This window comes from Canis lupus, chromosome 20, assembly GCF_048164855.1.
Source record: "Canis lupus baileyi chromosome 20, mCanLup2.hap1, whole genome shotgun sequence".
In the NCBI taxonomy this organism is placed as follows: Eukaryota; Metazoa; Chordata; class Mammalia; order Carnivora; family Canidae; genus Canis; species Canis lupus.
Genome location: NC_132857.1, coordinates 14,073,140 through 14,098,582, shown reverse-complemented (window position 1 = coordinate 14,098,582; position 25,443 = coordinate 14,073,140). Strand labels below are relative to the sequence as shown.

The 25,443-nt window shown below is 45.9% G+C and overlaps 2 protein-coding genes across 22 annotated transcripts in view; one reads left to right on the top strand and one right to left on the bottom strand.

Annotated features, from left to right (window-relative positions):
• The window catches only part of JADE1 (jade family PHD finger 1), a 63,037-nt gene extending 47,155 nt beyond the window's left edge, over window positions 1–15,882 (top strand). For all 19 annotated transcript variants that reach the window (XM_072788418.1, XM_072788409.1, XM_072788401.1 and 16 more), the window contains 3 exons: window positions 2,635–3,156; window positions 8,362–8,479; window positions 12,033–15,882. In XM_072788418.1, the coding sequence (XP_072644519.1) occupies window positions 2,635–3,156; window positions 8,362–8,479; window positions 12,033–12,946 (1,554 nt within the window). In that variant the 3' untranslated portion in view covers window positions 12,947–15,882. The remainder of the gene's footprint in view (window positions 1–2,634; window positions 3,157–8,361; window positions 8,480–12,032) is intronic.
• Window positions 15,883–24,251: 8,369 nt separating this feature from the next.
• Window positions 24,252–25,443, bottom strand: part of SCLT1 (sodium channel and clathrin linker 1) — a 177,758-nt gene continuing 176,566 nt past the window's right edge. For all 3 annotated transcript variants that reach the window (XR_012012784.1, XM_072788386.1, XM_072788387.1), the window contains one exon: window positions 24,252–24,790. Coding sequence is in view for 2 of the 3 variants with exons in the window: in XM_072788386.1 (XP_072644487.1) it covers window positions 24,728–24,790 (63 nt within the window). In the remaining variant the exon portion in view is untranslated. The remainder of the gene's footprint in view (window positions 24,791–25,443) is intronic.

The following is a 25,443-nucleotide window of genomic DNA, read 5'->3' as shown; positions in this document are numbered from 1 at the left end:
TCTGGAATCCAAAATGTAACAGAGATGGAGAGGGTGAGGCATGAGATTGCTGGTGGGATTTGGCTGTAGACCTAAAAAACAGCGTGGGGTTTTTGCATGTGAATAGATTCGGTTTAAAACTAAAACGTGGCAAAACCCTCCGGTATTTATGGGAGAGAATGGAAGAGACATTGTTTAAAAACCTCAGAGTTAAAGCCCAAGCGTTAGGGCCCTGCAAGCGCGTCTGTGTGCCGACCTACCCGGTGAGCACTTGCAGGACTGCAGCCGAGGGAAGTAGAAGGTCCTGCCTTCCCTGGCACCGGCGTCCTCTGCGGATAGAGTTTCTGCCCTTCCTGAGTACACCCGTCCTGCCCCGGCACCGACAGCGAGACGTGGGCGCGTGAGATCTTGGTTTCTTCTTTGAAGAGAGGACGATAAAATGACTTTCTGGCTGCCGCTGAGCTCTTTTTTCCCAGAGCATTAATTTGAGGGAGAAAAGGCCAAGTTAGTGTGTGATGATTTTTCATATCTTCACAGAATAATAGAGTGATTTTTATTAAAGAATTCCTCTCTGAAATGTCTGCAGCTGTGAAGGCTCTGGTTTAGGTTTCCGTAACATCTGTTTGCTGAGTCAACCTGAAGAGGAAAACCCGGAGGAAGGCCGCTTGGCGCCTTTACACAGCCCGGTAGAAGTGGTAGAAGTACTCCGCCGCGGCGCGTCCCGTCCCCGTCCCCGTCCCGTCCCCGTCCCCGTCCCCGTCCCCGTCCCCGTCCCCGTCCCCGTCCCCGTCCCCGCCCCGGGTCGGGGCGCGCGGTCCCGCCCTCCGCTCCCCCCTCCGCTCGGCTCTGCGCCCCGGCCTTCAGGGGTCGCGGCCGGCGGGCGTGCGTGCTCTGTCCCCGGAGCCTGTTTGACGCATTGCTTGGGGTGCAGGTTATTTATGGGTGAAATTAGAGATTTATGTTCGTTCACGTGCTTTACGTTTTGTCGTGGGGGAGTGGTGGGGGGGCTGGGGTTGCTGTACTTCTGGGCAAAGGAGACTGGAGAAGCGGAAGGCGTGCTGGCCGGCGGGAGTCCGTCCGAGGTGCGGTGACGGGGGCAGAAGCCCCGACTCCAGCCTCCGCCGTTTGTGGGCCCGGGGCCCCCTGAGGAAGGTTCGTTAGGCTTCTCGGCTGCGGTCCTGGCCGCCGGGGCTCGGCCTCCCGCGGGTCCACAGTTGCTTTCAGGGGACTGGCTGCAGTGGCCGCAGGGAGTCTCCTCCCGGAGCCCCCGCCAGGCGGAGGGGGCGTTGTGAGCGGGAGGGCGCAGCCTCCGTGTGACCACAGGAAGCGGCCCTTCAGGGTCCTGCGCCCGGGCCGTGGGCAGCGCCCGGGTGGGCCAGGCCCCGAGGCCTTCCCTCGCGCCCCCGGCGGAGCTGCTTGGCCTTCTGCACCCCGAGGAGGCCTTTCCATCCCCCCTCCTGGGCTGGCTTCCCTCCTTCTCCCCTTCTTTCCTCCTCTTCCAGGGGTTTCGTATTCACTCTCCTCAGACTTGAGCAGCCCTCGGCTGCTTGGAGGAAACGTACCGTTTGTTTTCCCACTCGTGTTGGGCTCTTCCTGCCTGGAAGGAAGAGTGAAGACTCCTTGAAAAACTCTTGACTAGTGGTTCTTCCGGAAGAGATTCTTCTTCTTGTTCTTGTTCTTCTTTTTTTTTTGGAAGATTTTATGTATTTATTCATGAGAGACCTAGAGAGGCAGAGACAGAGCAGACTCCCTGTCGGGGAGCCTGACCCGGGACTTGATCCCAGACCCTGGGATCATGACCTGAGCCAAAGGCAGATGCTCTTTGCCACTGAGCCACCCAGGTGCCCCTGAAGAGATTCTTTTTCCAGCTTTTTAATATAAGCACTTTTAAAAGAGTTCAACTCTAGGAAAAGCAGTTAATTCTCAAAGTGTACTCTGTGTCATGAGCACATGTTCTTTTTAGTATAATCTGCATGCTAGACCACCTTTGGCTGCACGTGCCATTTGTATAATTGCACTTGCTATATAAGAGGCGTTTTCTTTATTTTTTATTTTTTTAAGATTTTATTTATTTACTCATGAGAGACACAGAGAGAGAGAGGCAGAGGCACAGGCAGAGGGAGAAGCAGGCTCCATGCAGGGAGCCTGACGTGCCTGACGTGGGACTAGATCGGGGTCTCCAGGATCACGCCCTGGGCCCAAGGCAGACGCTAAACCGCTGAGCCACCCGGGCTGCCCGAGGCATTTTCTTTTAAAAAATTTGAGAGAGAGCATGCATACACCTGAGTGGGGGGAGGGGCAGGGGGGGAGGAAGCAGGCTCTCCGCTGAGCAGGGCTTCTGTGGAACCCCATCCCAGGACCCCATGATTGGGATCATGACCCTAGCTGAGGGCAGCCGCTTAACCCACTGAGCCACCCAGGCTGCCAGAAGAGTTACATGGTTTGGTTTATGAAACTTTTCATCTAAAGAATGACTTTAAGCCCATGCTTTACCTTATTTAACATATGACCAGAGGTGCCAGGGTTAACGTCTCCTGGCACATGCTGGAAGTTCCACTCACCTGTGCATGTGTGCGGAGGGTGCGTAGCTCCAATGGGCTTCAGCCACTGTGGCTCCGTGACCGTCTTTTCTCTTGTTCTCTGTGTTCTTTGCAGTGCTCTGTGAAGAACTGCCGCACCGCCTTCCACGTGACCTGTGCTTTTGACCGGGGCCTGGAGATGAAGACCATCTTGGCGGAGAATGACGAAGTCAAGTTCAAGTCCTACTGCCCGAAGCATAGCTCTCATAGAAAACCTGAGGAGAGCCTTGGGGAGGGGGCCGCTCAGGAGAACGGGGCTTCTGAGTGCTCCCCTCGGAATCCGCTGGAGCCTTTTGCAAGCCTGGAGCAGAATCAGGAGGAGGCCCACCGGGTTAGTGTCCGTAAGCAGAAGCTGCAACAGCTGGAAGATGAGTTCTACACCTTCGTCAACCTGCTGGATGTGGCCAGGGCCCTGCGGCTGCCCGAGGAAGTGGTGGATTTCCTGTACCAGTACTGGAAGTTGAAGAGGAAGGTCAACTTCAACAAGCCCTTGATCACTCCAAAGAAAGATGAAGAGGACAATCTAGCGAAGCGGGAGCAGGATGTCTTGTTTAGGAGGCTGCAGCTGTTCACTCATCTGCGGCAGGACCTGGAGAGGGTAATGATTGACACTGACACCTTGTAGTGACTTAGAAAAGAAGATTGCAAAGAGGCGGCTGCTTGCCCAGAGCAAGGAACGGTAGCCAGTTCATTTACTCTCAGACCCTGTACATACTGCAGCATGAGGTTGTGTTGGTTCAATATATTTATGGGCCGGTAAACTCCTGTACATACGTGTAAGACTGCCCCAGAGCGGGGGGCTCCTCTGTGATATACTAAGACACTTTCCCACTAATCCGCGCGGTTCTGTAAGATCAAATGGGGTGTGTCCCCTCCCCCCTTCATTCCAGTACTAGAGGGACCTGAGCCCCAGGAAGATGACCAGGGCGTTGGCTGAACCGTTTGTGCCACCTGAGTTAGAAAACCAGGTGGATCTGAACCCTGGTAGGGGCGGGTGAAGTAGGAAGAGCTCTTGTTCAGCCCGGGGAGACCTGGGTGCTGGTGCCGCTCTGGCCCGCCTTCGTTTCTTGGCGAATTCCCAAGTGGGCAGTGGGTGCTGGCGTGTGGGCATGAACTTCCGTACAGCTGCGTATCCGTTCCAGAAGGTACTGCAGGCAGTGAGGTGCTAAGTGCTACCTGAGGCAGGGTAGCTCTGCTGTGCGTGTGTGCTCGCGTGGCCCGGGGCGGGGCAGGGTCCCTGGTGCCCGGGGCTGCCTGTCCCACCAAGGAGCTTCTGGGAGCTCAGCCCACCACTAGGTCACGCTGCTGGATTGCTGAGTGTAGTGGCCCTGGGCTCCCAGAGCCGCGGCTGATGGCACTTCCTCAACCGCCGACTCCGGGTCTGGATCTCCCCTCCCTGCTGCGGGAATACTAGGAGCGGGCTGTCTTCCCTCCTCCGGGGCCTCCTGTCCCCGTAGTTTCTGGCAGAGGCTTGCTAACTGGGGAGGCGTCTCGGAGCAGCCCACGTTCAGTTCATTAGTGCTCGGCAGCGGGGACCCAGGCCCTCTGTCTGGCCTGACGCATCCTGCACCAAAAGGCACCCAAGTGGCCTCAAACAGTTAATGCATCTTCCCCAAGCACCTGACTTCCTAGCAGGGAGTGATTCACCTGCCTGGGAGAGGAGCTGACCCATGGATGACGTGAAGTGCGGGTGTGGGCAGAGCAGGGATGAAGCGGAGGAGTGTGTTAAGCCCAAAGTCCCAGATCTCCCAGAGACCCGCATGGCCCTGCTGAAGATGGCACGGGCGCGGAGGAGGACGTGTTCATGAGACTTCCTTTTAGTAGGAGACTGAGTGCCCGCGGGCCAGCTTGTTGTGACCCCCTGGAGCAGGTTAGGAGTCCGATTTAGGCGGAGGCCTCCGAGCAGGGAGGCAGGCAGGCGAGCAGGGAGGCAGGCAGGCGGGCAGGCAGGCGCGAGGGCGGGGAGGCTCTTCCGCTGCCGTGCCCCCCCTGGTGGTGAGTGTAAAGAAGACCTCGCCTCAACCACACGTATGTGGCATTTTTGTTAAGAGAGGAGAAAGGGATCAGGAGGATTAACTGAATCCTGGTGAGAAGCCATTATTCCCAGCCTGACGACCGCTGTACTTGGGGTGCATGAGCTATGGAGTCAGCTGGTCCTCGGGAGGGAGGACGAGAAGTCTACATGTTTGGACTGTGTCTGTCTCATGATCACCACAGAATAAAAGTGTAGAAAATGCTTGTGGTGTACTAACTCTTTTCTGTACTTCAGTTATGCAGATTAACACGCACTTATAATTAAATTCTAAACATTTTTTTTTTTGGAGTCATCGCTGTTGGTTTTGAAGTAGAATGATACCAATGATGTATGAGAAACAGGGAATAAATCAGGATTTTTGTGTGTGTGTGTGTGTGGCATTACTTACATTTACTTTATTAAAAGCCTAAGAGATTTTAGGGAATTTAGTGTTAGTTTAAAATGGGCTCATTATAATGAAAGATAGGTTTTCCAGAATTTGCCATGAGGCCTGTGATGGTGGAGGCTTTAACAAAAAAACCTGGAAGTCTTTGCCCCCGAGCGCTGCACAGTGCTTTGTAATTATAGACAATAAGTATATCAGGCCAAAGGTTCATTAGGGCGGGGGTGACCAGAACAAATCCTAAATTACTTTTGTTTCTCAACGAAGTTAGGATTCTGCTGAGCCCCACAGTAGTGGTTCGTAGCCGGTACGCAGAGTCCGGGAATACACGGGGCTGGCGTAAAGGCTGCGGTCAGTCCTAAAGTGACCAACAGCTTTCATTAGGGAAGCAAACAACTGCACGGTGATGGGAATGGCTCGCTCTTGCAGATACACACCTGGGGGCATTCCACACCCGGGAACCTTCTGGATCGGAAGGGAAAGTGAGGTGGCAGGAGCGGGTTTTAGAGGAGGGCTGGGGAGCCACAGCCTTAAGAAGACACGGTTGCTGAGATGTGGTCTGTGGCTGTGTCCAGGTCCCGAGCTGGCCGCCTGGCTCTGGTGGGGTTCCTGTCCCCTGGACCCTGTCTTAAAGATGTAGCAAACCTCCGTAAAGCAAGGGCGTGCCTTCTCAGATAAAGCCGTGCCCTGCGCTTGAGGCTGGCCAGCTCCTGGGCAACTGCCCTACTTGACACTCCGTGGGATGGATGGTCACCACCGAGAATCAGGCCACAGTTGTCCCCCGACAAACGACGTATCACGCTTTAGTGTGCGAGCAGTGTTTGAGACCCTTCTTGGATTCCTGAGGGCGGTGGTGCTCAAGAGTGTGGGCCCCAAGCAGCCGCAACATTACCTGGAAACCTAGCGCGGCGCAAGGTCTTGGAACCCCCACTATTGACTCCAGAACCGTGGGCAGGGCTGGGGGTAGTGGTCAGCATTCTGTCTTGGGTCCCCACGTGTTTCTGTTGGGGAATCCCTCCCTTTGGGGAAAAGCTGTCTGTGCTTAGGGAGGTGTGCGTGCACCCACGGACTGGTCTTCCTGGGAACTCCTTGCTGGCAGCTGGGGGCAGATGAGGCCGGGGAGGGTTGAAGGTGAGGAAGGGCCGAGCAGGGGATGTCGCAGGGGATGTCGCAGGGGATGTCGCAGGGGATGTCGCAGGGGATGTCCGGTCCCAGCAGGGGCGCTGATGGAACTGTGCCCAACGAGGGTTCTGTGCGGAAGGGAGGGAGGGCTTCGGGCGCTCCCTTCCTCCATGGGGTAAGCCAGGCCTGGTGGACTCGGGGCGCTTTGTCCCACTGAAAACCCACCGTGGCCTTGGCTTTTTGGTGTTCTGGGTAGAGGTTTCTCAGCAGAGACCAGGGGAATGGGGGGATTTGCCCGCTCAGCAGCTGGGGAGGCCTTTCCTGGAGCTGGTGCTTGAAGCTCCCGGAGCCCGGTACTAGGCCAAGTTCAGGGACTCGGCTTTCCCTTTACTCTCTGTTTTCGTGGGGAGTCTCCAGGGCCAGAGCTCTAAGTATCCTGGCTGTACATCGGACGTGAAGAGCGTGACTCCCGTCTCCTAGGATGTCAATTTGCCCCCTATTTCCACAAGTCCGATTCCTTGGTGTAAAAGCTGTTGTCCAAGAGTTTTTAATCTGTGATACGGGTCTAGGTCTTGCCTCTCTGAGCCTCCATGCCTAATACCCACCGCCCCCCACCCCCCGGTGGAACAATACTTCTCAAAGACAGTAGTAGCCTGGTAGCCACTTCCATTCCCACATTGGCCAGAATTTTTATAAAGGACCCCTACTTCCTGGCCTGGGCCCGGAGGCTGTCAGGAGGGGCCTTAGCCGGGGTGAATTCCACCAAGATAGTATTTATATTTACTCCGAGACCGGGAGGGGGATTTTCTGTTCAATTCTTTAATTCTACCTACGTGCACATGTGCACACGCACATGTCTCTACAGCAAGAGGAGGTGTTAGGCACATCCTGAGTAGTCCCTGACTTGGTGCCTGTGTGTTAGGCCAGGAACCTCCACCACGATGCAAGTGTGAAAGCCGGTCAGCCTGTTGTCTCTGTGCCTCCTGTCCTTGCACACAGGACAGCCTTGAACACCGCTCCAGGAAGAACAGCTGGAACCACTAGGGTTCATGAAGGATTGGAAACCTCGGGAGGCGCCGGCTCAGAGCCAGAGCGCCAAGTTCCGTGCGTGTGGCTGTTGCCATCCCTCCTTACGGAGCACGTTGATGACCTTGGTTGAAGAAAGGTGGCAGGGGAAGGGGCCCCTCCCCAAGGACTGTAGTCCCCCCTCCCCCCCCCCCCCCAAATGGGACCTGAGAGGGCTCTAGGGCCCCTGCGCTCCCACCGCTGGTCTGGTGGTCTCTCCCTGAGGAGGTTCGAGTACAGCCCGTCGTGTTGCGTTTGATATTGGGGTTTTCAGGTGCATGCAACCTGGTCAGGTTTCCCAGTAGGTTCTAGGACTGAAGATGGCTTGGTTATTGACTGTTTTGTTCCTGTTTAGGGAACACCTCTAGGTGTCGAGTTAGTTTGGGTAGTGAGTGTATACGTGTGATCCCCATGTGATCCCTGGTGGCTGCCATCAGATACCAAGTGGAGCTCTCAGCACTTGCGTCTTTCTAGTTATTTACAAATGAATGTGGAAGAAGGTGGTGTCCTGCAGGGAGCTGGACTGGAGGTGCTGACAGCAGGGCAATGGTGGGCAATGGTTCCCTAGCTTTATGTTCTATAGGAACACGTTAGCTGCCTGTGAGCTTCAGATACTGTCTAGTTGACAGAGAAGTTTCCTTGGCTTCTTGATGACCATTTGATCTTCTACTAGTGAGCTCTGCGCAGGGATAATTTTTGGCGGGAGGTTGGGGGTGGGTGGGGTGCTCTTCAGATGGCCCTTTTGACCCTGTGTTTCCCCAATTCTATTTTCAGGAGATAGATGCTGGATAGAGTGGCTTCCGAGCTGCTCTAAAGCCTTAGATCATAGAATTCATAGGAAGAGGACATTGAGGGGGTGATAAGCGGAGTCCTTTGGCAAGAGGTGGCAAGCCTGGACCTGGACCCCAGCGGTCTTCTGCTGGGGTGGGCGCCAGGCTGGGTGCGGTGCAGGCCGCAGGGCTTGTTTGGAGCTCCTCCTACAATCTCTTCTGCGTTGCTCTGCCTACATGGAGGGGTGTGTGTGGAATCCTAGTTAGCAGCCCGAAAGTAGATTAGAGCTTGGATAAAATGTATAAGTACATCTTGATTTCAGATGCCCCTCATGGCCCTAGTAGGACAAATTTCTCAGGTAAAGGAAAAACACCAAAGTACCGTTATAATGTATTGCTTACTTAGAATCTTTATTCTCTACGTTCTAGGTTCGGAACCTCACTTACATGGTGACCCGCAGGGAAAAGATTAAGCGATCTGTGTGCAAAGTCCAGGAACAGATATTCAATCTTTACACTAAGCTCTTGGAGCAAGAAAGAGTTTCAGGTATGCATTAAGCTCTTGTAGGTCAAACAATAGTGCAGGGGTTTGTAAGCCTTAACGTTCTGTTAAGGAAAAAAAAAAAAAAGCTAATTTTCTTATATTTATGCTATACGAGAATCCGAGCAGCACAGACTTTCATATTCAAAGAAAATCTTTTGGCATTTGAAACATCACACCGTAGGGAAAAGGGCTATGAATCTGACCTCAAATAGGGGTCGAATCCCATATCCTCTACCTGCAGGCCAAACAAGCAAGCCTGTTTTCTGAGGCTCCCTGACTTCTTCCTGTGTAATGTGGGGTTGAGCTCCCAAGCTTCCTACTGGGAGCTCTTCTGAGACTCCAATGTAACGGCAACTTCTCTATTGTGTTGCAAAGCACTCGATAAACTTCAAGTTTCATGGGGACACTTGGGAAGATTTACAGATTCTCTAGCCTTTGGATCCACCTGTAACAGACGGTAAATAAGCAGTGTTAAGACTGTGTACTCCAGGCACACGTCCATGTTCGGAGCACATTCCCAGTGGATGTTTTGGAATAGGTGGAATTTTGAGTATTTTTGAGATTCAGCACCAAGTATTTATTCAGTGTCTTTTACATCGCTCTGAGCGAGGTAAAGTGGAAAAGGGAACTAAGATTCCTGCTTCGTGCGCTGCGGAGAGAGCACACCGTTCCTTGGAGGTGGAGCGCACCGCAGGGCAAGTCTCTGGGACTCTCCATCTGTAAGAGGCCAGGTTCAGGACCCCGACCTCTCGCGGGTCTCTGAGCACGGAGGTGCTGTGGGCATGAACCCTGCCGAGCGGGCATCTGGAAGGATTTCGGAGGAGGAGGGCCCCTGAGGGCTCGGCCAGACCTCGGGTTGGGTCCTCGGGGAGCTGGTCTCTGCGGCCCCGCCCTGCCCGAGGGCCGGAGCCGCGGCATTGGCCTCACTGCCCTGTGCGGCCACAGGAGGCTGACTGGCCTGCTTCTGTGGCTTCTTGTCTCTGTAGGTGACGGACGCAGAAACAACAAAGAAGTGGTTACCTCCTGTTACGTTGAAATCCAAATTCTGGTTTACCTGAAACTATCCGGATACACGGAGCTAGGTGTAAATTGGTCAGCTGAACAAAGAAAGCTTAGGGGGTCTTAATGCTAGTCTCGAGTCGTTACATAGTTAATACTAATGGCATTAATGCACTAATGTTATCCTAGATATTTTCTTCCGGAGAGTAAATATTTTCCAGATGCATCATTAGAGTTTATTAGTTGTAAAACTTTTAAAATAGGTTTTTATAAGTAGGGTTCATAAGCGAAAGCAGTTTGATCGGGATTGTTTCAGGGGGACTTGTTTCGCTCACTGTTCCTACTTGAATGCACAGGAGCGGGACCTAGTTTATCCCCTGCCTTCGTGGCCTACTGCAAACAGCCCGCGCGGAAGGCTGCGGGGTGCAGGTCACCGGCCTCCAGAGCTGCCGCCGTGCAGGCTGGGCCCGTGGAGGGGCGTTCCGTGGCTCTTGTTCAGTAGTTCTGTAATGAGTGATTACCTATAAAAATAAGCTGCAAGGAGCATTTTCATCTGATTTCACTTAGGAGTCCTTTTTCAGGGATATTGCAAGCCGCTTTTTGCATTTCATGGCTCAGGTTTTTATGCGGGTAAGAGATTGAGATTCCTAACCAGGTTAGGAAGTGTTTTGTGTGACACAGCTGTAATGAAATCCTACTGCTCTTCCAGAGAAGGTAAACAAACCCTCCCTCCCCTCTGAGATATGAGCCATACTAAGTATGTTGGGTTGAAAGCAACGTTAAGCTTTCTGCAGGATGCCCCAGGGAATGAAGTGGAAACCCTTTAGGATGCTCCCCCTGCCCCTCTTTTTCCTTTTATCCCAGTTTTAAACTTTCAGTTGTGTTCTTATTCATGTCCCAGGTGGATCTCCTGTCTTAGAAGGTAGATGGTTCCAGGTGAAGTGGAGGAGATGGCTGTGATTGACACATGTCAGTCAGGGTCTGGGGTTAAGGCTCGTGTGCGAAGCTGAGAACCGGCAGGGCCATTCTGCTGGCTGAGTGTGTCCTCAGTGGGGACAGCACTTAATGTGACGACAGAAGTCTGAGGCTTTTCAGAGACGTGGATCCCAGGTAGATGGAAATCAGTTTAGAAAATGACAATCCCTCTTACCTTTGTTTTCCCACAGTACTGAGGAGGAGACACAGAAGTGTGGCTTCGTGAAGGTTGACCCTAAGGTTTGCTTCTTGAAAAGCAAGCGTGTTCAGCTCAGCAGTGGGAGCTGCTAGCCCCGCTCTGTTGACACGCCGTGTTCGTGTCTGCAGAGCAGGGAGGCCTCGGATGGGCTCCTGCCCGGCTGAACCTGGTTTTCCCGGCGGTTTATACCTTACGGGACACAGAACAAGAGAACAACTCTTTACAGATGTCCTCGAGGCTCTTGCAGAAACATGGTCCTTGTGATAAACTCCCGTGTGTTATAAATTCACCCCGGGTTTTTCACACGGAGGGTTATGATTTATCATTAGTTGGTTGTGAGAGGAGTTTAGTGGGTCACCAGCATCAAAAGCAAGTGACATAGAATAGAAAATGTAAGAGTGCCACATCAGATGGAGGAGGCTAATATTTCATGAAGTGTGAGCTTTTAGTGGGTTACATTCTGAAATTTAGTTACTGGGATTTGTAGGAAAAATGTTTGCAAAACACCATTTTAAGTTACCCACGTGTTGGATGCCAGTTCAGTTTAATTCCGTAAATAGGCTTTGCATATAATAGGAAAGATTTTGTTTTTTGTTTTATTTTTTTTAATAGGAAAGATTTTGAAAGACCTTTGCTGTGTGTCAAGAATGAGTTTAAGCACCTTCCTTTCTTGTTTCATGTACTTACATTTGTCCTCATCATATAGCTCGTATTTACTTGGAGAAGGAAACTCTAAAGATGTATCTATCTATTCATTTGCTTATTTCAGAGTGCGTGGGTGCAGGAGAGCGCACGCAGGGTGGAGGGGCAGAGGCGGAGGGAGGAGAGAACCTCAAGCCGACTCCACGCTAGCCGAATGTGGAGTCGCACATGCGGGGCTCGATCCCAAGACCCTGACATCACAACCTGAGCAGGAAATCAAGAGTCAGATCTTTGACTGACTGAGCCAGTCAGGCGCCCCCCAGAGAGGGCAACTTGAAAGCCCCCGGCCCCGCACTGGTGGGTGGGCTCTGGGTCGCGTCGGGGAGCAGGTGCCTAACCATGTGCAGGGGTAGGGGCGCTGACTGACTGGATGGATTCTGCGTGGATTCCTCTTTGAAAGATCGCTTACGTGGTTTGAAGGGAAAGGTTTTTCTGGGGAGGTCGTTTCATGGAAACCTTTGTGAGCTTCGGCTATTTAAGAAAACGCAGCATATTCAGTCTGCAGATTGAACGCAGATTCTTAGGGCAGGTGATATTTTCGTGTGAATTCTTAGAAGCTGGGTGGTGTACGCTGTGCGGTTGGGTGGGAAGTTCGTGTTGATCGGGCCATGCTGGGGACCTAGAGTGGTGTTTTGGGTCTGCTTCTGTAATTTTTCTTTCTTTGTGGTTGTATATTTGTAGGTGTGCCTTCTTCTTCCTGGTCCTCCTCCTCCTTGGAAAACATGCTTTTGTTTAACAGTCCTTCTGTGGGCCCTGACGCCCCCAAGATCGAGGACTTGAAGTGGCATTCCGCGTTCTTCAGGAAGCAGATGGGCACTTCCTTGGTCCATTCGCTGAAAAAGCCCCATAAGCGAGATCCATTGCAGCACAGCACTGGGAGCGGAGGCAAAGCCCTGCCGAAGCAGCCAGACCTGTGTGGTAGAAGGGAGGGGACGGTGGTCCCAGAGGGCTTCTTGAGTTTTGAAAAGACCTTTGCGGAGGCCCGTCTCGTGTCAGCACAACAGAAGAATGGCGTGGTGATGCCAGATTCCGGGGACAGAAGAGACCATCGTCTTCATTGTGATCTCAGCAGGGGAGACTTCAAGGACAGACCTTGTAAACAGAGTCACAAGCCTCTGAGGCCCACGGACCCGTCCCAGCGGCACCTGGACAGCCCGAGAGCCGCCGCCGCCTCCCCTGGCACGGGGCAGTCGGCGCCCGGCTCCAGGAAGGAGATCGTGCCCAAGTGCAACGGCTCCCTCATCCGAGTGAACTATAACCAGACTGCAGTCAAAGTGCCTACGACACCTGCCAGCCCAGTGAAGAACTGGGGAGGGTTCCGGATTCCAAAGAAGGGGGAACGGCAGCAGCAGGGAGAGGCCCACGACGGGGCCTGCCACCAGCACTCAGACTACCCCTATTTGGGCTTAGGCCGAGTTCCAGCCAAGGAAAGGGCAAAAAACAAGTTGAAATCTGACCATGAGAATGACGGGTACGTCCCTGATGTCGAGATGAGTGACTCAGAGAGCGAGGCATCTGAAAAGAAGTGTATACACGCCAGCAGCACTATCAGCAGGAGGACAGACATCATCAGGAGAAGCATTTTGGCCTCTTGATGAAACTGAGGCGGTGTGGGAGCGCTGCGGGCTTGCCGTGGAGTTGCTAGACGAGAGCTCTGACGTGGGGGACGAGCGGAGACCCATCCATCACTCCTGAGCTACACACACACACATTTACTTGCAAGTCAGATTGAATTTTTTTTTCCAGAGTCATTTATAAATCATTGTTGTGAGAAGTGTGTTATCTGCAACTTGTTGAGGAAACACAAGAGTAGATTGTAACCGTCAGACACTAAGACTAGAGGCTGAATTAAACACTAAAATAAGAATGAAATAAGTCTTTGCAGAGGGCAAGGCTTGCGGAAGCCTCACGAGTTTGCACTGCCCTCTGTATTCTTCCCAAAGCACAAACTCTTGGTTACCTGAATACGCGGAATCAGATGCAGTTCTTGAGAAACCCTCACGTACCATTTAACAGCCCATAAAACTTACTTTGTAGGACTGGTAGATGTTGAAGTCATATTTATACTTTGGCCCCCGAGGCTGTTTTTGTTACATTGTAGTTACAGGCAGCAGCTCCGAAGCTTCAGTAACTCTAGGGAATTCATGTATGAATGAGATCAGCAGATGGGGAAGAGAGAATTTTCAAAAAGGTCAGTACTGGAAGATCTGAAGGGCCAGGGCGGAGCTGCTGCAGCTTGCAGATGGAGGGTACGTGGAGCAGGTCCTGCTGCCTGAAGCACCCGAGTGTGTTGTGGGTATAGGACTGGTGGAGGAGAGTAAAGCCATTAGAAAGTTCTGTCTGTGAGAAAGGGCAGTTGGTCCCATTCTTACCAGTCCTCTTGACCTTCCTCTTCCCTAACCACTGCCTTTTGGGCCAGCTTGGGAGCTCCCTGGCCTTGGGCAATACCTGGCCATCTGGCTTCCAACGATACTAATGGCTAGTCAAGTTCAAGTGATGAACTTCCAGACTCTGGTGACCTACGTCCCAGAGCCAACCACTAGTGCGTATGTTGGGGAATCTGGGCTTCCAACATGAACGGATTCCTTAAGAAAAAGGAAAAAAAATGAAAAAGAAAAAAAGAAAAAAAAAAGCAAAATAGGTTATATTTTAAAAACAGTAGAAAGGCAATAAGTTGCGATAACCTCTTACCATTGACCGAGGTGATACGGGAAAGAGACTGAAGTGGAACAGGTTTCCTGGAGTCAGAGTTCTAAGCTCCAATTCGTAACTTGGACTTTCTAATTGCAAATGGCAATAACTAGTAAGTTATCAGCAATAATGAATTTAGCATTAAATTTGACAATGTTCTGTTTTTGCACTCACTGCGGTGCTTATGTATTAAGACAGTGGATAGTGTTAAGGTCCTGTTAATTTTCTTTGGAATTCAATGTAGTTGTGAATCAAACTTAAGAGAAGGAAAGTTTAAATAGCAACGAGATTTAGAATTATGGGCACTTGGAACAAGCCCAATTTCCCCTAAATTATCCTTAGTTATTATCAGTATTCAGATTTCCCGATTCATTTATACATCTGTTTCCATGTGGCAGGGACATTCTGATACTTAACGAGTGATGATTTGAGTTCTGTAGTTCCCTTTCAAGTCTTCCAGGTGATTGTCAACAGCAAAAAAGGCTTATTGAATTCCATCTTGCTATGCAAGTTTTATCGGATGATCAAATAGTAGATCTGATGCATCCCCATTGTATGTATGACATTTTCAGACCAAGTCTTAACTTTTCGAATACATTTTAGTAGCTATTTCAGGGGAGGGGAAAGAATGACCCAGGTTTTTAGATTGACTATTTTTGAGCTATGGGGCTCATCTTGAGAGACTGCTGTCCAGATAAGCTGTTGCTACAGATCTTAGGAGTTTCTTAAAGGATCCAAGTTGTACATTGACTCATAGCATAATTTAAAAACCAGATTTTTTGCCTATGAGCAAAAACATTTTTGCTGGATACAGAAGAAAGGTGGACACTTTTTACAGTTCCCTTTTGACCCTGTACAGCAACAGCTCTGGGTGAGAGTAGAATATATAGAGGGTTAATCTGTCAAGCCATAGAAAGAAAATCTAAATTTTAGTAAGTATATGACCTCTCACCATTTTAAGAGGTAACAGATTCATTTGCACTATTTAGGAATGCTAGTTTTGTGCAAAAATAATGCCTTACCTGTTTTTTCCCCACATTTAGGTTGAAAAGCTTTCAAACGTTCCAAGTTATGCTGAACCAAAAAAACTAAACAAAAAACAAAACAAAAAAAAAATAAAAACCCACACAAAAATAAAAGGCCCACACTTTTTATTCCTGCTTTGAAATGCAAATGGTATAGAGCACGGTTTCTCTGACAGTGTAATGATAGCTTTGTAAGTTAGTTCACGTCCTGCTGGGAACTCTGTATGAGGCGGCCATACGCAGCACCCACCCACCCCACCCACCCCACCCACTTGCACTCTCTTAGTACGAGCCATTCGCTCTGCTTTTCTTTTCTTTTCTTTGAAGCTTTATCTTTCCTTGTGCATCCTGACCAAGAAATATCTTTGATTATGATCAATGTATTATGTCAAAATGTAGGCTAGTTAAACTTTTGTAAAGTTGCCTGGAATGTCATTTGTTAGGTTATAAACACAAAATCGAAATGAAGGGTTCTATGTGTTGTGTACAAATCTTAATTATTTTGAAATGGACAAACTTGTCATTACATTTGTAACCTTGTACAGAGGATTTTTCACTATGTGCCTAGCTTGGTGTCCATTCAGCTAAAATTGGAAAAAAAGGTGCATGAAGAGTTAAAAATCAGAAATTAAACAAAGTATATGTAGAGATGACTATTTTATATTACATGGCCCAATCCTGTATTTATTTCTACCCCCTTTTTGAAAGTATTTATAAAACTAGTTGAGGACAGCTGTATTTTTTTGTTGAACTATTTAGTAGAATTTGTGCCTTTTTGTCTGTATGTGAATAAATGCTGTACATTTTGCAATACATTTTTAAGTGTCTTTTGAAATCTGATTTTGCTAAGTATTTATTTATTTATTTATTTATTTTATTTTATTTATTTTTTTTATTTTGCTAAGTATTTAAAGATGTATGTGACATAGTGGTCCTGAATTGGTGTATGTTGGCCGCCTGTGGGAGAAGAGCACAGATTGGGGCTGGGCTGCTGTGGGCTCAACTCTGAACTCTGAGGGTGAGATGAGACGCTGAAAACTGGTAATGGTTTGATTACCATTAGTAATCAAAGGATCTTCCCACCTGCGGTTTTTTCCCCAAAGAGTTTTTGATCGGAGAGTAACCTGTTGCTGAAGCAACTTAGACTGCGGGTTAGAGAGCCCTGGGTTTACGGGCTGAACGGGGTAGCTTATCGGCCGTGTGACCTTTGCCAAGTCACCTACCCTGCACAAGCCTCCATTAAAGCAAGTTCATAAACTTCTCCTGAGGCCTGCACGAGGAATTTAGTAAATGGTAGCCTGTGATTAGGAACAAGGCCTTGATTTCTCCAACATGTTGACCGGTGAGCCTTCTGCAGCAAAATATGTTGTTCCTGAATGACAGGAAGACAGTGAGGTCCTTCAAAAATAATTTTTCAAAGGGTAGTTTTATTAAATGCTTTCTTTTGATCACATAATTCTGAACCCCTAGGACAAGGGCAGTCTCTGCATTCCACAAAGGACGTAGGTCCAAGATGGTAACATTAAGCATTGGCAGGACTGGGCCTAGACCCTAGTTCTAATTTCTGGTTCTGTTTCCCCAGCCTGAAGCCGTCTTTATTTAACCACTACATGCAGAAATCAGCAGAGAATGAAATGCACCTTCCTTTATATTGGGACCAGCAGAGCTGCTGTGGGTTTAGGGCCTGCGTGCTCCTGTAGATTCTGAACCACGGCAGGGTGGCGTCACTGTCCCTAATTTATAATTCTTGTAAAATCTTGGCCGTTTTTGTTTTTTTTTTTCAATGTGGATTGTTCATACATTTGGCTAAAAGCTTGTTTATTTCTCCTTGTTCCTCTTTAGTGACTGTTTACTTCCATGTTGCTTGCTCTGAGTAAGACCCCAGGGAGAAATAACTGTGGTTCTTCCTGCAAGGTCTTCAAGTTGAATAACCACAAGCGTTCCCTGGGGAAATTAAGTCCCCAGGAGCCAAAGGAAGGGCCTGTCATTGGCAGTTCTGCAGCGTGTGGTGGGAAATGTGGCACCGGGGACTCGTGTTCGTGTTTTTACCCAGATGACTTAGAAAACCGAGTCTACCTTTGAAACATTAGCCATCTGCAGCAAACTTTGCAATTAACTTCAAGGTTGAAATCTTCAGTATGATTTCCCTTTAATGCTCAGAACTGCATTAGATGAGGTGTTCTAGTCTGGGGTAGAAGAGAAGAGCTTTGACTGCCCCGGTCATTGAAGAGGAGCTTTAAAGCAAGTGTCCTCTGCTTGCTTGACTCCAGCTGCTCCCTGCTGCGGAGCGGAGGCCTTCCTGGGTGTGCCAGGCACTGCGGGCTCCGCCCGGCCTGCTTCCCGTCCTGCCTCGGAGAATGGCGTTCAAGCCTGAAACCTGGGGGTCCTTTGTGAGGCCCGCCGTCCTTAGATCACTACCATCATCTCGCTACCACCTACTGTGAGGTTCAAGCCTCCTCATTTCTTGCCTGGATTATTGCAGCAGCCTTTTACCTGTGTACTTAAGTCCTGCCGAAATCCCCCCGCCCCCCACCCGGTAGTGTATAACCTTCACAATGGGATCGCCTAGTGAAAACCTCCAATAAAAACAGAATCTGTCCTTCTGCTTGCCTTCGGGGGATCCTTCAGACTTCTGGAGATCATTACAAGGGCTTATCAAATGGCAGACACTGGTCTGTGCTTTTTACATATTAATTCGTGTACCCCTCACAATGTGAGGTAGGCACCACTATCTAATTTAGAGACGGGGAAAAAAAAATAATAATTTAGAGACGGGGAAACGGAGGCACAGAAATGAAGTTGCTCCAAGTCCGTTGGTGGTAGAGCTGGGCGTTCACCCCAGCCAGGCTGCGACTGAGCTCCCTGGGCTTTACTGCCTCCGAGTAGAAAGTTCACATCAAGCAGCCCGTGTGTTCTCAAGTACACGGAGGATTATACATGTGAACTTTAGTTCAATGAATTTCTATAGAATAAAGCTAATAATCTTGGCTTAAAACATGATGTTCATGCACCGGATGAATGACTGGACATAACCTAATGGATAATGAGCAACACACTCAGCTGTGGTCAGTCCCTGCCTTCTAGGGAGAATGGAATTAGTTTCATTTCATATATATTTATGTAACACACACATGTTTACAGATAAAATATGTGCATACAGGATCAAAGAAAAACACTGCCATCAAAAACATAGTTCTCCCTATGTCCTGACACACTGTTTGGAAGGTTAAAGAGAATTAGGTAAAATTAGTTTCTTGATGATAAGTCTGGAATTAAGACTACTGTCGTTAGACTTTGATGCTATACAAAACCTTCAATCTGTTTTTTTGTGATATAAAGTACAAGAAGTCTGGTCAGTTTTTAGAAATAAGTTGTCTCTTCTCGGTCTTTTGGTTAAGATCAAGTGTAGAATAAGTCAAGTAATGCCAAATTAAATAGCAAAGATAAAAAACGTGTCATTCCTAATGTATGCCTAGTGTATCCTGATAGTCTCACTACTACTTAGGCTTACATATGACTGTTTGAAATAGTGCATTTATAATTATGGGTTAATTATGGTTATTTCACCCACTAATCTGGCTGATGAAATTCTAATTTCAGGATTATTACCGGTGTGATACAATTTTTTTATGAAGCAAATCGTTTTCTGTGGTGTTTTCCTCCCTTATGTAGAGGCCTCAAAGGGCGCGTTCCCTCTTTCTTGCTAATTATGGCTCTGCTCCAGCTTTACTGTTTGAATTGTTTGAGTTTCTCTTTTTCATAGTAAATCCCTGTGATCTTTGCCTCAACTAGTCCTAAGTACTTAAAGTGAGTAAATATACTTTTCAAACATCATGCTCTAAAATCCCATGCTTGTTTTGACATAAAAAGTCATACAATATTTTATCAACCACTTTATTATAATGCTTAGCGATTTAACATGTTTATGACTTTTTGGTAGATAGGACACTTTTTTTAGGTGAAATTGTTATCACTCAATCAAGAACTCTGGAAACCTTCAAATTTCTTAGGAAAAGCATCTTCCTATCTAGGGGGATTTGGTAATTTTTTCAAACCTTGAAAAGAAATGTGCTATAACGTAAAAGGTAACTTTAGTGGAAAATTGAGATCTAAGCAAAGGAAGTCAGAATACCCTCTTGTAAAGGTTTTCAGATTTCTTTAGTGGGTGGTAACAATTTCACCAAAAAAAGGATATTTACCAGAAAATCATAAATATGTTAGATTGTTTTTAATAAGTATAAAGTGGCTGATAGCGTGACTGATTCCCTGTGTCGAAACAAGCATGGTATTTGAAACCTGGGGTTTCAAAGGCATTTTCTCACTTGGAGTACTTAGGAGTAGTTGAGGCAGGTGGCTTAACTTTTATAATCCCTTCTATCTCTGGAAAGGCAAGGGTAAAACTGAACCAGTGGATTTGTTGCATTATGAGAGGTAATAAATGCAAAATGCCAAGCACGTATCTTACATGTGATAGGTGCTCAATAAATAGATATTAGTCCCACAGAGCGGCATGATTACTGTAGATCTGGGGAAAGATTCCCCAATGCATTCTTTTGGTTATTTGTAGAAATGTGCACTTTTCTCATACTCTTTTATCCCCTATAGTTTATACGAAAAGGAGATGCTAGTCTCATATTTTTCATCTTCAAAATCTTAGTGCTAACAGATTTTCTACGCATCATATTTTGCTGATTTTATTCTTTGAAAATACGATGAAAACAATGAAAATTTCCATGCCATATTAAAAGCTTCAAGGCTTTTAAATATTTATTTTATTTTATTTTTTAAAGATTTATGAGAGAGAGAGAGAGAGAATGAATCAGGCTCTATGCAGGGAGCCTGATGTGGGACTCGGTCCCGGGACCCCAGGATCACATCCCGGGCTGAAGGCTGGCACTAAACCGCTGAGCCACCTGGGTCCCTAAGTCTTTGAAATAAAATTTTTAAAAAAGTGATTACTAGGCTACTACATGGATTTACTGAAAAGAAATATATCTGGGGACACCCAGATGGCTTAGTCGGTTGAGTGGCCAACTCATGATTTCAGCTCAGGTCATGATCTGAGGGTCCTGGGATCAAGGCTCAAGTGGGGCTCTGGGCTCAGCAGGGAATCTCCTTCTTTCCCTTCCCTTCTCAATCAATCAATCCTTAAAAAAAAAAAAATCTGACTACATTTTCTTCTTGGGCAGGATTACTAGATTAGGTCTGGGAAGTATGCCAGTTGTGACATAAAGGAACTTTCTCTGGGCAGAAAGTGTGATGGTGAAGCAGCAGCAAATGGGCTAGATTAGAAACAGGCCGAAAGACCAGGCCCCATGGATCCTGATTAATTATCCATTAGGGGAGCTGGTGGTTGGTGTGATCTAAGAGATCAACTGCATTCACATCTGTCTAGTTCTCATCTTTTTCATGATTATCATGAAAATATGGATGGTACGTTTACCAAATCTGTAGATGGCATTGCTATAAATAAGAAGTTGTCAATCGTGCAAGAAACCCAGCATGAAAACAAAATAAAACAGACACAGTCCCTGTGCTTATAAGTAACAAACTGGATGACAGATTTGGAGTTCAAAGGACTTCAGCACATTGCAATAACATAATAAAATGTAAAAGAGATGAATGACCAGTCTGGCTTCTTGGGCAAAGATCTGGCTTAGCAACAAAACCTTTGGAAAAGATTTTAGTCAACAATATGCTCAATATCTCCAACAGTGAAATTCAAATTCCAAAAAAGTGAACTAAGCTGCATTGATGGAAGTACACATTCTACAATAGTTTTTCTCATTCTAAATACTAATGAGAAATTACATGTACATTTCCATGAGTCACTAACTAGAGTAACTCTCAAAGCAGGTCTCCCTAAGAGACTATGTCAGTCTGTTCTTGGGGGTGGGAAAAGGGGAAGGGTACGTAGTTTGAACCATACCTATGCCCTGGAGATTCTAATACATTGTCTTCCCCCTACTTAGATAATCACCCTCTCCTCATCTCTCATGATCTAGAACAAGGGAATAATTTTTTTTTTACTACCTATTCTGAATATAACTTTTGGTTCTGGCCATAAGACTGATGCATCCCAAGTATACTTGGTGTAAAGTAGGTGCTCAATAAATATTTATTGAATGAATAAAGAAAGATATATGAAAATTGGAGCGCTTTCAGAGACCAGTGCCTAGTTGGCAAGGGGACTCAAAACCAAGTCCTCTGAGGAGATGGAGATGTCTATTAAGTGCAGGGAGAACATGATTATTATTTTCTAAAGGCTGAAGACCTGCCACGTGTATGATGGCTTAAACTTACTCTATTGCACAAGGTAGAACTAAGGCAGGAAGACACATTTCAATTCGATGTAAGGAAGAACCTTCTAATGGTCAAAACTGTTGGAAAGTGGCCTGGGTCATCTCAAGGGAGAGTACCCCCACCCCTTCCACACCAGTGAATTTCAACAGGGGTGCACAATAACAGCAGTAATTTGTTTTCTAAAAACAAAGTAGTGAACTTTAAGAATGCATATTTAGAAAGAAATAAACTAGAGAAGATTCAAAGTTAGCTCCATAATGTTATGATCACATGGTTACATTCCAGTATACTTTTGAGTGGAAGAAACAAGAGTGGTATTAGAGCTAGTATATGGGGGAGTCTATGGGAATGTGGGGCACATGTGCCTGTTTTGTGGTGAATCCTCAGGCTCTAAGAACGTCTTCCTTAGAGTAGATTGTTTCATTCCTTGGTAGCTGGGTGACTGCCAGTGTTACAAAAAGTTAAGGATGCCTTCCCACCCATCCTATGAGTTTCGTTATTTAAGTATATACATATTTATTTCATTTCTATATAAATAAGACCATTAATACTGCCCAAAAGTCACACAAGTTTGAAGGGCTGGTAAGGGACAGATTTCATACATAACACTAGGGTACTGCAGTGTGTGTCTCCTCTGAGCGCCTATCTCTATGTATATATATATTTCTAAATAAACTAAAAAAACTATTTTTGATTAAAATGTTTGTAAAAAAAAAAAAAGCCCATTACAGATTTGCTATTTTGGAAAAATTGATAAAATACATTATGGTTAAAGAACAGAATTTATACCAAAATGTTTAAAGTATTTTTTCATTCTTCCTTGATTTGTCTGAGAGTTGGCTTGGCAGACTGTGCAGTTATGAAATATTCATATTTGCTGAATAAACGAATGACTGAATTGTTGCTAATGTTCTCCCATATTTGGGGTAGTTATAGTGATCACACCAGAGGAGAAATTAGAAGATTGTTGGCTGCCCCAATTTGCATATTTGTATACAAAGGGAAGAAGAGGTAATCATATCTCTTTTCTTCCTCAGGGAGACACAAATAAAGAAACATGAATAAATAAAATGAACTAGCTGTGTTGTCCTCAATTTCAGATTTATATCATTTCTTTTCTCTCTTTCCTATTCATTTCCTGTCTCCTAAAATACAGTTCACAGAAAAATGATACTGTTTCTGTAAATGAAGGCAAGACTGACCAATATGAGAAGTCAAAAACGCCACTGTTTTTACATTTAGTAATCATTAGCTAACAAACTTCTCTCAAAGAAAAATAACCATGCATGTTCAGTTCTGTTGGTAAACATAGCTTATGTCTGTTCAAATTCAGCAGAGGTAAGAAGGGCCTATTACCTGCCTGTTAGGAGCCTATCCTTTACTGGGACGAATATCTGAGTATTCAAAGGGATCCAACCGGAGAGAGGGTTATCAACATTCAAATGTAAAGAGGAGATCCTGTGGCCAAAGTCTGGAGAAAGTGCTTATGCTAAAGGATTTACCTTGAAGAAATGAGTCTGGGAAGTTAGATTTAATTCCTGAAAAAGGACAATCATCATACTCACATTCCATTTGCCTACAATGTTAGTTTCTGAAGTGTTTCTTCTTACAGTCTCATTTTTTTTGGTACGATATAATTCTAACATCTCTCTAATTAAAAGTTTTTAAAAATAAATTTTATATTCTATAAACATGAATATGAATATAACTCATTACATGGAAATTAGTCTGTGAATGACATGGGAAGAAATTTACATTAGAGAATCAAATGAAAAATTCTTAGGAAATGAAAGTAAGCTAAGTGCCTAATTATCATTTAACTATCATACTTGTATTATTTCATCCCATCACTGCTTTTGACACTAGCAACCATTTATCCCCTCCAACTCATAAGAACCCCTTCCTCCTTTAGTTTTTTTCATATTGGATTCTTTTGGCTACAACCTTCTCATTGCTCCTGTTCAGTCTCCTTCAATGACTCGTCTTCCAGAACTCATTCAACAAATGAAGACATTTTCTAAGGTCCTGTCCTTAAAAATTCTTTTTCAGTTTTTCATTCCCTCTGTGTGCCAGAAGCTATGTTGAATGCTAAGAATATAATGAAGGGGAGCAGACATAAGTCTTGTTCTCAAGGAGTTTGCTGACTGTTGGAGAGGAGACAACACTGAAAATTCAAAAAGAGTTAATTACAAATTTTCTCAAGTGCTATGAATAAAAAATACAGCACACTTTATGAGAAATACAGGGGCCCTAACCTAGTCTGGAGGCTGGAAGGCTCTCTTGAAGCCAGGATGTTTGAGTAGTGGTGATCTGAGGAATGTGAGATGGCAAGGTATGCACAGAGATCCTGTTGGGGAGGAAGGACAAAGTAGTGACGGAAGTGGAAGAAGGCCACCATCAGAGCTTCAGCACAAAAACTGGAGGGGAAGAGGCAGTCAGCCGCATCACATAGCCTCAAGGCAAGCTCTCATACTCCATGGCTTCCATTCTCAGACCCATGTCAAAGACTCCCTTTCTAACTCAGCTTGTTAGCACCAGTCCCAAGCTTCTTATTGCTGGTTTTCCAATAGTTTCCTAACTTGTTAACCAGATGCAAACTTATCTACACTAATTACTTGAAAGCAGGATATACCAAGTTCCAACTAGGAGCAGAGAATACCTAACTCCGTGGATTTGTGAAAATCAACTAGACTGTAATAGTTCAATGCCCATGCATTCTCAGAATTTAAGACTCCACCTGATTAGTACTGCTTTGAGTAATAGAGCAAAACAAAAATAAAACTTTCCAAATTCTTAAAAGTCAATATTTGATAAATAATGGAAATCACATAAATTAAAAATGAATCACTACGATTATACATTAAAATACATGACAGCATCATTTTAGAAAGTGCATAATTTATTACATTTATGAGTTTATAATAAAATGGATACTTGGGAACTTAAAAAAATGGGTTAGGAGTAACAATTAGATGTGAAATTCTTAAATCATGGAACCTGAAATATTAGAATTCTAGCATTGTCTTAAAATCTCTTTCTTATGATTAGTAGTTTGAAAATTATGCTCTTCTAAGGGAAAAAAGGGGGAATTGAAAAATAGACACGTTGATGAAGGCAATGAATTCTTCTCAGCTGGCTTTATTCTCCACTGAAGCTCAATATAGTGTTATATTTTCTTTACATACAGGAAGCTGCCACTGTTCTGTTTTCCAATAACCCTCAAAACAGAATGGAAAACACTTATGCAAAATGACACAAGCCTTAACCATTCTTTCTGCAGGTTTTTACCATTTCAATACACTTCTAGTCCAACAGCTTTCCCAAGTCTAAAGTTCTGTGAGTGAACTATGAATATTTTTAAATATTTTCCAGATTCATCATGGAGGCTGCTTTTCTTCTCTGCACTGTAATCACACTGAGCTGCAATTAAAATAGACAATCAGTAAGTAGTTACTTTTTCTATGGAAAATCTTACACTAATACAAAGTATAACTGATCACAACTTAACAATTATTGAAAATAATCTTACTGAAGGGTGTCCTCTAAGAGGTTATGTCTGTTTTACTCCTGAGACTTTAAAATACCTGTATTACACTAGAGATATGCATGTCGTATACGATTTCCATAGCTCAGAGAGATATACGATATTTAGAATCCAAAACATATTTCAAAGATGGATGAAAAACATCTAGATAAAAACTAGAAAAGTGAGTAAAATACAAACTGTGAGCCAGTGCAACACAAAGTTGTTAATAATAACCAATCACAGTAAGAAAAGTCAAATAGGTAAATAGTCTTTTTTTTTTTTTCGCCAGCACCAGAAAGGTAAATAGTCTTTAAATATCAATTGGAGTTGATATTATATACACAAAGTAAAAAAAATCTAATAGTACAAAATAGTATACGTCATGAAGAAGTCTTCTCATCGCTGTCCTTCATTCTATAGTCCTCTTTCCAGAGACAACTATTTCCATATTCTAAGCATATTTCTAGATGAGAAATTCTACATGAGAATACATATATTTCCTCAACTCTTTTTATTTAAAAAGTGATAAAATACTATACAGACTTCT